The 11,381-nt window shown below is 50.3% G+C and overlaps 1 protein-coding gene across 1 annotated transcript; it reads left to right on the top strand.

The window, feature by feature from the left end:
* The first annotated feature begins 869 nt into the window (after window positions 1–869).
* Window positions 870–2,584, top strand: LOC149338098 (uncharacterized). Its single transcript, XM_089550094.1, has 2 exons — window positions 870–2,343; window positions 2,541–2,584. Exons 1-2 carry the CDS (start codon window positions 870–872, stop codon window positions 2,582–2,584), a joined length of 1,518 nt encoding a protein of 505 aa, XP_089406220.1.
* The last annotated feature ends 8,797 nt before the right edge of the window (window positions 2,585–11,381 follow it).

Genomic DNA, 11,381 nt, shown 5'->3' with positions numbered 1-11,381 from the left:
ATGCCGCTGTGAGAGCCCAACGAATTTTTATGTTCTTGTAGGCGCTTATTAATGCAGCGTCGCGTTTGCCCCACGTAAACTGAGCCGCAACTAAGCGGGATTTCGTACACTACTCCCATTCTACAGGACACAAACTTGATTTTGTGGTTAACACGATAGCCTGCTTTTGTTCTTGATTCATTGTTAGTTAGCGCGCACAAACGGGACAGCTTACCCAAGCAGAGCCATGTATCACAAAATGTGGCCGAACAGATACGCGAAAGAGTGCGTGTGGTGTGGGGGCTACGCCACAACGTACCACGCCACCTGGGGCTGCGAAAAAAGCCGTTTACTACCAAAGGTAAATAGCCCTAGTCTAGAGCAGTGGGAGGCCCTTCTGGCTGACTCCGACCCGAGCACACAGCTTATGCTGGTGACGAGGGCCAAGGCAGCGGCGGAGGCCAACGGGATCCTGGAGTAGGGAAGACCGACCACTGAAGCTCCACATCTATCTATCCCCATCCCGCTACTCCCTACCTCTTCCTTTTGAAAAAAAAATAAATAAAAATAAATATTTTCACTACTACTACTACTACTACTACTACTACTACTACAAGGCGCCGAAAAGATTTCCACACCGAATTTCCTTGCCACTCTCTTCAGGCCATGCGAGGTCTTATGTACATAGAGCAGTACTTCAAACTTCCGCCCCTCACAAATGACAGGTTCTCGAGCACTAGAAGTTGAGACGAGGGTTTTCAACAGAGACCCGGCAGCGGCCTGCAGAAGCGACGAGGGAAACCCAGCAGAACTTAGGCGTGCAACTTGAGCGGAAAAGCTGAGTGAAATCTTGTGAAAACAGGACTTAAATAATGATGACCTCAAGCAGGATGAAGCACGTCTGTCCGCCCAGCGTTGCGGGCCTCTACGGCTTCCTCGGCTGCTCCGATGGTCACTGGAAAAGAATGGCTAAGATTTTAAGGAGCGAATGTTGGCGACACGTTCGACTACTACGGGACTGGCTGCGGTTGGTGTGCTTCACTTGGAAGGGGACAGGCTCTGCCGGCCTGAGGACATTCAAGGACTACCAGAACCTGGCTGATACTACCACTGAGTTCCTTTGGAACAAGCGACGACAAAGCCTACCTAAGGCGCCAAAGAAGCAGACAGGTGAGGTCCCTGTTATCTACCTTGGAGGGGCGACTGTTCCAACCGACATCGAAAGGGTCCTCAGGAAGGGACCTAAGTTCAGCCTGGAAGTACCGCTCAGCAAACTTGAGCTTTTGGCTTCGGTTCACAGGATCGCTGACAAGGTAGAAAGGGAAGAGAAAGGATGCTGCCTTTCGGAAGGAGTTGATTCAGTGGGCAACACCTTTCAGAAAAAGAAGGACTGCACTTCCCTGCTGAGAAGAGTGGCTGGCTCAATTTGTGATTCTGGGCTTGGGCTACGGGTTCTTTTGTCTGAAAAAGAAGGCGGCTTCGTGGTCCTACCGCAGCAACTATTCGGGGAGAAGGCACTAACAGCGATCAACAAGAACTTCCGAGTTGCGGATGTGAAGCCGACGAAGGCGAAGGCCAAAGCGGTTGCGCTTTTAGATGATTTGAAGCTTGAGCGGATGAAGAATGAAGTGATGAGTAACAAGGTGCATGTGCTCACTGTGTTTTTTAGTGCAAAGAGTCATAAGCTGGAATGCCCCTTTAGAGCAATCGTAACGGAGAGAGGAACCTGGCAAGCAGTTGTTAGCCGATACCTTCAAAGACACCTGAAGAGTCTGTCGCCTGAAGACCCCTACAAGATCACCAGCTCGGACGGAATGGTGAAAATTTTCAAAGAAGGCATGCCAGGTGTCAATTACGGCTTCTCGGTTGACATTGAGGATCTGTTTTACTCGGTTCCTCACAATGAACTGCTCATGGCGGTCAGCAACTGTATAGAGCGTTTGGGGGTTGTGGGGTTCCAAAATGCCTGCGGCATTTCGGTAGAAGGTTTCATGGAACTGTTGAATGTGTACCTCTCTTCAACGCTAGTGAGTTTTGAGGATAAATTCTATGTGCAAAAACGAGGCATTTGTATAGGGTCGAGTGTGGCACCAGTTCTCACTGAAATATATTTAGCGGAAGTTGACTGTTCACTCTCACGGGCGCTAACTGACGACCGCATCGCGCGAGTTTTCCGATACGTAGACGATTTTTTAATACTCTTAATAATGAATCCCAATGACAACCCACAAGAGGTCACTAATGAAGTTTTATCGTCTTTTAAATCCAAGGCTTCCAGTTTGAATTTTACTGTAGAATTGCCTGAGAACTCTTGCTTACAGTTTTTGGACTTGAGATTGTTTTTCAGTGAACCGGACCACTTGTGTTGGATGTACATGCCTAGAACAAAAAAGGCCCTTTTACCCTATGACTCCTGTCACTCCAAGCTTATTAAGAGAGGAATTGCTTCATCCTGCTTGAGGTCATCATTATTTAAGTCCTGTTTTCACAAGATTTCACTCAGCTTTTCCGCTTAAGTTGCACGCCTAAGTTCTGCTGGGTTTCCCTCGTCGCTTCTGCAGGCCGCTGCCGGGTCTCTGTTGAAAACCCTCGTCTCAACTTCTAGTGCTCGAGAACCTGTCATTCGTGAGAGGCGGAAGTTTGAAGTACTGCCCTATGTACATAAGACCTCGCATGGCCTGAAGAGAGTGGCAAGGAAATTCGGTGTGGAAATCTTCTTTTCGGCGCCTTGTAAGCTGTCCCGTTTGTGCGCGCTAACAATGAATCAAGAACAAAAGCAGGCTGTGGTGTTAACCACAAAATCAAGTTTGTGTCCTGTAGAATGGGAGTAGTGTATGAAATCCCGCTTAGTTGCGGCTCAGTTTACGTGGGACAAACGGGACGCTGCATTAATAAGCGCCTACAAGAACATAAAAATTCGTTGGGCCTCACAGCGGCATGCATTTGCCAAAACACTGTCTTTCGTGTGACAATAAATGCACGCCACTCTTTGAGCGCACAAAGATAATCGGAAGGGCCAAAGACCAGAAAACACGTGAGGTCATCGAAGCCTGGCAGATTGATAGATATGGGCCCGAAAAGTGTGTAAGCGAGGCTTCGGTCCATCTGTACAAGAAGGAACTGAAGTTCCTGAACTCGATTAGATAGAGATTGGTTGTTGCGCATGCGTAGGGTTGGTGATGGAAGGAAGATGTGTTTCAATAAACAGTTGCAAGTCCGCGCTCGTCCTGTCTGCTTAGTATTGAAGAAGCGTAGCTTGTTGGGCCAGTTGGTGCATGGTATGTAGAAAACCAGCGAAAAAGACGCATTCACAAGGAGGAGAAGTACACAGGACAACGCTGGAAACACAACACAACAGTTGTGTTTCCAGCGTTGTCCTGTGTACTTCTCCTCCTTGTGAATGCGTCTTTTTCGCTGGTTTTCTACATACATTCCTGTCTGCTTCTTCCCTGTGTATCGTCCTTTGCGTGGTTTTCGTTCATAGTTCATGGATTACCAACTAGCCCCCCATCGTACACTCCTCCACTAGATTTCTTCTCGTCAAGATTAAGTAAAAGGGCAAAAATTCCCTATTCAGTTATTGTTAGTTCGGGCAGGTCTAAGCTACAGTCACCTATTTGGGAATCTAGGTAAGGCACAGAATTGTCGTCAAACGTGAAAACCGATTGAAAATACTGATTGAAGTCATTAGCTATCTTTAAAGCCTCATGCGGAGTTACATGGCTTCGTTTGTGCTTACTAGAGTTCAGACATCTCCAAAATTTTTAGGGAGCGGTTTTGATAAAGTTGCTGAGGGTAACATGTGTAAATTTCAGTTTTGAAGTCCTAATTGCTTGCTTTAGATCATTTGAGAGTTTTCGAATGAGTTCAGTGCAAGTTGCCGATGATTTACGTCGTTTAAGTTTCCTCAGTCGTGACAGCTTGCGCTTCATATGTATGATGTCCCGAGTTATCCAAGGATTAAACTTTTTACAGTTTTTACTCGTGTGGGAACATAAAGGGACATGCAGTGTTCCACTTTATGCTTAAACGTCAACCATAAGTCATCACATGATACCGATGGATCGGCGTGTGAGGACTGTGCGATTGCAGGTCTTATTTTAAACAAACACAAAGGTATAAACAATAAACGAGGCGGCTTTTATAGGAAAGGAAACCAATTTCAGTATGGGAGTGAAAAAAAAGGAAAGGAACAAGAGAGCAACGCAACAACACACGGGAAAAACACACTGGGGAACAGAACAAAGTGCTTACGAAAAATACAGGAAAAAGAAAGTCAAAAAGGAAAGTCACACTACTTGTCTCTCATTCGAGCAACGAGCGGGGAGGACTGGCTGGGTGTCGGGCAGTCAAGGAGTCTCTTGGCGTTCCAGTGGCGATGCACTATTGCCGGCGTTTCTCCGTTGGCCTTCAACGCTACCGCAGCGTCAGCGTCCGTGGTCTCCCGGCACGGTTCCCAGGTCTGGTATCCCGGAAAGGTCACGTAGGCGCCAGAGGCGGCCTGTGTTGAGCAGCTGACGGATGGATGGAGAAGAGTGGCGCCTGGGCCTGGTGGTTGAGGTTCTCGACGATGGATGTCCAGGTCTTCTGGCCCGGACGTCTGCGGCTGAGGCCCAAGCCCGGAACTCGGGGAGCCAGCAGAACTCGTCCACGTCCGTCGCCCACCGCGCTCTTCTCTTCTCTGCCCGTAATCCTCTTCTACCTGTCCCGGCGTTCCCCTCCGCACGCGCTCCTCGTGCTTTGTCTTCTTCTCCTCTCGAACGACGCTGGGTGGCGCTATCTCCTTACACAAGGCCCCCTCTTCGGAAGTTTTTTCCAAGGGAAAGAACTCAACTTCAGGAGAGCGACACCAGACGCGTTCTACGATCGCAACACAGAGCACCGCACCACAGCGCGCACACTACACGCCACACATACGATGGTCGTCAATGCTCGAAGCGTCCACAGACATTCGCACACACAGCACAGAGAGCACATGGAAAGTCAACGTAAAGCGTCCATAGAGGGCGAGGAAACACGGAAGCCATAAAAAGTAGGTAGCGGACACTCAAAAACAAACATGAGCAAACACAGACAATACAAGAACAGGTGTGGGCTAAATTCTTCTGTATTCCATTCTTCACATCAAACCACTTCACCGTCCCGAGAACTTTTTCAGCTAGTACTTCCGTTTTCCTTTGTGAAACCGTTTTCTCCAAACCGACCTCGGTTTCCACCATGATTTTACATGTTCCCGTCCTACGATGTTATTCACTCTGTTCTCCCTTGCCTTCGACACAGTCTGCTGACACATATCACACGATCTGACATAACTCTTTATGTCTGCCTGTACACCGGGCCAGTAAAACTCACTGAGCACCCTAGCTATTGTTTGCCGTATTCCTTGATGGCCGGATAATGCACTCTTATGCGCCAACTTAAGAACTTGCGTGCGTAAGCCCTTCGGTACCACCGCTTGCTCAACGACTCGGCCAGGACACACTTGGTATGTTCGGAAAAGAACACCGTCATCTGTGTCAAAAGAGTGGGCGGTCTGTCCCTTGCCACGAAATATTTGCCCCAACTTCCTGCGAAACACCTCTAAGGTCGGGTCTTCTTCCTGTTTGAGGCGAAGCTCCGGCCGCGACAAGTGGAGTGTGTTAAGAGTGGGGCTTTTGCTACTCTCTGAAACCTTTGCTGTCACCGTAAGGGAAGGAACATCGACCGCACCCGTAATGGCAAGGGAAACTGCCTGATCAGTGAGAACTGGTGGGTCAACCGAGAATGGAGGTTTAGCGCCAGGGACATTGCCTATTATGATGTCGTACAGGGGTGTAGACAAGCACCGCGCGATGGCCTTACCCGAAAAGTATGGTGAAGAAATCACCACATCCGCTTCCGGAACTTCTACACGGGTCCCATTGGCCAAGAATAATGTAGCCTGTTTCCCTGTAAGTGCCGCTTCCGGTACAAGGGACTCACGCACAACAATGCCGGTGCTGCCCGTATCCCGTAATACCGAACCAGGCTGGCCGAACACCTCACCGTGCCCCACGGGCATAGCAGTTTCCACCGGGTTGGAAGGACAGACCATCTCCCCCAACTGGCCCTCTACGCGCGTTACCTCTGCAGGGTTATCGGGATGGGAATATCGAGGTGTCATGCAACAGGCGGACTCCTCACGATCTCCTGGTCTCTTAGCTTTGCATGACTAGGCATCATGTCCTACCTCGCGGCACCAGGTGCAATACAATTGCTTCGGCGTTGTCCGAAAATCCGACGCCTTGTGCCCAGTATTCTCGCAAAGAAAACATCGAAGGCGGGATTGTGAACGTGAAACCTCGTCCTTGGCTTTAACTATCGTGTGCTCACCCTCCTCTTTAAAGAGCAACAAGTTATTATGCGGCTGTGCTTCGAGAAAATGATCGGCAGCCTCCGCCAGTTTGGAAACTGTCTTGCCCTCCCGCTCACGTAAGAAAAGGGCTAAACGAGAATGACAGTTATTCAGAAATTGCTCGCTCACCACCATCTCGCGAACCACCTCAAAAGTGCGGCCTTCTCCCCGCATCTCGACCCAACAGTCAAAGAAACTAAACAACCTGGCAGCATATTGCGAGGCCGTTTCGCCATCCTGGGGCTTGCTCTGGCGAAACTTTTCTCGGTACCCTCACCGCGGTGAACTTAAACCTCTGAAGCAAGGCAAGCTTCGCTTTGTCATAGTCCACGGAATCCTCAGGCGAGAGCCGACCGAAGACCCTAAGTGCTTCGCCACCAAGGCACAAGCTCAACGCCGTTGCCCACTTTTCTTTTGGCCAGCCCTGCCCCGTGCCCACATGCTCAAACCTCTTTAAGTAGGCATGAGCCAATAGCTTGGATGCTGTATGTACGGATTGCCTTCCTTCGAAATCACTTGTTAGTTCAGCGCCCTCTTTGTCTCTTCTCTCGTTCGTCCTTCCGCTGTCAGCGCTGCACGTTCAGGATGTCAAACCATCTTGCCCAGCAACACACTCTGCTCCTGAAATATTTATTTTCAAATTTATCTTTTGGCGGCGAATGTTTCTTCTAGAACACAGGTTGGCCACACACTCATTTTGCGTCTTTGCCGTCTTTACTATGCACAGGACGTGTGAATGAAATGCGCATGTTTTAAAGATGATGCATTTTTGCATAATCGGCCGTTAATTCACCTTCTGTTTTACTCCACATAAACTGGGAGGCAGGGGAAAGTAGTAGCGTAAAGGAAATACGTCACAAGCTGGACATACCGACGACCGAGAAGCGTATTGTCACGTCGTAGTGACGGCAGTCTAGCGGTCAGGAAGACACCTACAAGACTTGCAAACGAAGCTCTTTATTTGGGCCGACTTGCGCCCGCAAAAGAACTGAATCACTCGGCGGCGGCGTAAGCAACAAACGTGCTCGTCAGTCGTCGAACTACGAATACCAGCCGCTCGCGTCATCGCACAATTTAAAGCCGGCAAGAAAACTTCGAGATAACAGGACAAGATCATCTACAGTAATCTGGAAAAACGTAGCAGCATCTCTTCATGGCTGCGATCAATCGAGATCAGTCCGGTCGCTTCTCGCGTCACGAACAAAAATGATCACACCCCTTTACTCCGGTCTTGAGCGCGAACGAACGGACAATACAATGATACGTGCTATTACCCGCCTCCCAAAGAAGCATCGCCTCGATGCTGTATAATAAAAATAAATACGGAGAATGTAATCTTCGAGTCCTTTAGCGTTCATAATACGGCTTAAGGCGTACTACATGTACGACTTCCGGGTGTGTGCGCCGTCGCTGAGATGCTGTCGTGCCGTCGGGAACGACTTCAGTCTAGGTCACCGATGCGGCGGAGAACCCTGTACGGGCCAAAGTAGCGTCGCAGCAACTTCTCACTCAATCCACGGCGGCGAATTGGTGTCCATATCCTGGCTTGTAATGCGTGTATCGTCGACGCAGATTGTAGCGTCGGGCGTAGGTGTGCTGCTGTTCTTTCATGCGAAGCCGCGCAAGTCTTCGGGCTTCTTCGGCGCGATGAAGGTAGGTGGCGACGTCGAGGTTGCCTTCGTCTGAAACGTGCGGGAGCATTGCGCCGAGTGTTGTCGTGGGCTTCCTGCCGTATACAAGCTCGAATTGGATAGACCTGGTTGTCTCCTGGACGGCAGTGTTATAGGCGAAGATCACATAGGGCAGAATGGTGTCCCACGTCTTGTGTTCCGCGTCGATGTACATGGAGAGCATGTCTGCGATGGTTTTGTTCTGACGCTCTGTGAGTCCGTTGGTTTGCGGATGATAGGCAGTTGTCCTCCGATGGCTTGTCTCACTGTAGTGTAAGATGGCTTGTGTCAGCTCCGCTGTGAACGCCGTTCCTCTCTCCGTGATGAGCTCTTCGGGGGCGCCGTGTCAGAGCACAATTCGTTCGACGAAAAATTTTGCGACCTCTGTTGCGGCACCATTAGGCAATGCTTTTGCTTCGGCGTAGCGGGTCATATAGTCGTTGCCCACGATGATCCACTTGTTACCTGATGATGAAGTCGGAAAGGGGCCGAGGAGGTCTATCCCTATTTGCTGGAAGGGCTTAGTTGGAGGTGGTATGGGGTTCAGGAGTCTGGCCGGTCTATTCGGAAGCGTTTTGTGTCGCTGACACTCACGGCACGTTTTGACGTAATGGGAAACATCAGCAGCTAGCCGCGGCCAATAGTACTTCTCCTGGATGCGGTGCAACGTGCGAGCAATGCCGAGATGCCCTGCAGTCGGCTCATCATGACATGCCAGCATAATTTCTTGCCTGAGATCTTTGGGCACGACATGAAGATGCATTGTCCTGTTGTGCGTGAAGTTCTTCTTCAGGAGGACATTATCCTGAAAGACGAAGGACGACAGTTGGCGCTTGAACCCTCGGGGAGGTGATGCGGGCTTGCCTTTTAGTTAATCAACTAAGTTTTGCAGCTCAGGATCCGAGCGCTGCTGCTGCGCGAAACTGCAGGCGCTTACCGGTCCTAAGAAAGCGTCGACGTGTTCCTCTTCTGGTGCTGCGTCTACGGGGGCTCGCGATAAGCAGTCTGCATCGGGATGTTTGCGGCCACATTTGTAGACTACAGTTATATAGAATTCTTGAAGACGCAGGCTCCAACGAGCAAGGCGGCCGGAGGGATCTTTCAAATTTGCCAGCCAGCACAGAACATGGCGATCGCTCACAACCTTGAATGGTCGGCCGTGTAGGTAGGGAAGAAATTTTGACGTGGCCCAAATAATGGCGTGACATTGTTTCTCGGTCGTTGAATAGTTGGCTTCGGCTATCGACAGTGATCGGCTAGCGTACGCGATAACTTTCTCCTGTCTGCCATTTTCCTGAACGAGGATCGCTCCTAAGCCCACACTGCTTGCATCGGTATGAATTTCGGTTTCCGCGTTTTCATCAAAGAGCCCGAGCACAGGAGGGGACTGTAAGCGGCGCTTCCGCTCGTTGAAAGCTTCCACTTGCGGCGTTTCCCATTTAAAAGGCACGCCAGCCTTGGTTAGTTGGGTCAAAGCCTCAGCGATGCGCGAAAAGTTCTTGACGAATCGCCGGTAATAAGCGCACAATACAAGAAATCTTCGTATAGCTTTCTTGTCATTACTCTGTGGAAACTCTGCGATCGCAGCCGTCTTCTGAGGGTCTGGGCGAGCCCCATCCTTGCTTACGACGTGACCAAGGAACAGCAGCTCCTCGTAGGCGAAGTGGCACTTCTCTGGTTTCAGTGTTAGTCCTGCAGACTTGATTGTTTCCAGCACTGTCCGAAGCCTCCTTAGATGGTCTTCAAAGCTTGAGGAGAAGACCACAATGTCATCTAAGTACACAAGACAGATTTGCCACTTCAAGCCTGCGAGCACCGTATCTATTACTCGCTGGAACGTAGCTGGATCAAAGCAGAGACCGAATGGCATCACCTTGAACTCGAAGAGTCCGTCTGGTGTGATGAACGCAGTCTTGTCGCGATCTCTTTCGTCGACTTCAATTTGCCAGTAGCCGCTCTTCAGGTCCATTGATGAGAAGTACTTAGCGTTGCATAGCCGATCCAATGTGTCATCGATGCGGGGGAGGGGGTAGACGTCATTCTTCGTAATGCTGTTCAGGCGGCGGTAATCGATGCAAAAGCGAAGGGTGCCGTATTTGTTTTTCACTAGGATGACTGGTGCTGCCCAAGGGCTCCTCGATGGCTGGATGTCGTCGTCAGGACGCATTTCCTCAACTTGCTTGCTAATAGTTTGGCGTTCTAGCGGCGATACGCGGTAGGGGCTCTGTCGCAGTGGTCGGGCGTGTTCGTCTGTGACAATGCGGTGCTTGGCAAGCCCCGTTCGTCACACATTCGATGCTGATGAGAAGTAGTCGCTGTACCTTTGAAGAAGACTGTGTATTTGGTCTTGTCTGCACCGGGTTAATGCTGGTTTGATATTAAACGTGGGCTGATGATGGCCTTCGTCAGATGGTTGTACGGGTTGGTCGGGTAGGGAAAATGTCTCTGATGTCTGCCAGCTCGTCGAGAAAAGCAATCGTCGTGCCTTTGTTTAGATGCCGGTATTCTTCGGTGAAGTTCGTTAGCACCACTTGTGCTTGGCCATTCCGGATTGGCCGCTTCCATTGCGACGCCCAGTCGTACCTATGCAGGCGACGACACTTGATCGGGGCGGCACGCTCAATGCTTCGTCGAGGACGTTTAAGGCAACGTTATGAGTCGCTGTCGTCGCTGCAGATATGGCTTTGTCCGTGGAAACCTTGATCGACTTTGATCGAAGGTCGATGACCGCCCGATCTTCATTCAGGAAGTCCATTCCCAAAATCAAATCTCGCGAGCAGTTCTGTAAGACCAGGAAAGTTGTAGCATGAGTTCGCCCGTTTACTGTAACTCTCGCGGTGCAGCGCCCTGACGGCGTAATAAGGTTACCACCTGATGTGCGGATCAGCGGGCCATCTCAAGTTGTTGTTACTTTCCTTAGTTGGACAGCGAGTGGCCCGCTCATGACGGAGTAGTCAGCTCCCGTGTAGACCAAGGCAGTAACCGCGTGATCGTCCACAGTAACTTCAAGATCACTTGTTCGCGTTTTCGTATTACATGTTGTCTTCGGTGTACGATCTTGGCTTCGTCGAGTAGTGTGGCTGCGGTGGGCGTACTCCGACGTTACTTCTCTGGGCAGCCGTAAAAGCTTCAAGTCTGGCCGCGTCGTCGTCGGTGTTTTCGTCGTATTTGAGGCATGGACTTGCGTTTTCGTCGATGTAGGATCTTTCTTCTTTAGCTCAAAAGAAACCTCAACTCCAGAGGCTGCTTTATTCCGTTTAACCTTCTGGGGCTGGGAGAGCGTCCACGCACTGTGTAGCCTCGGCTAGGAGATACATAGCGCGGCGACGAAGGCGACGGGGAACGTGATAGGCGGCTGG

Source organism: Amblyomma mixtum, chromosome 6 (genome assembly GCF_055824585.1).
Source record: "Amblyomma mixtum isolate Tamu chromosome 6, ASM5582458v1, whole genome shotgun sequence".
In the NCBI taxonomy this organism is placed as follows: Eukaryota; Metazoa; Arthropoda; class Arachnida; order Ixodida; family Ixodidae; genus Amblyomma; species Amblyomma mixtum.
Note: the sequence above shows the minus strand (reverse complement) of the source record. Positions and strands in the feature narration are given on the sequence as shown.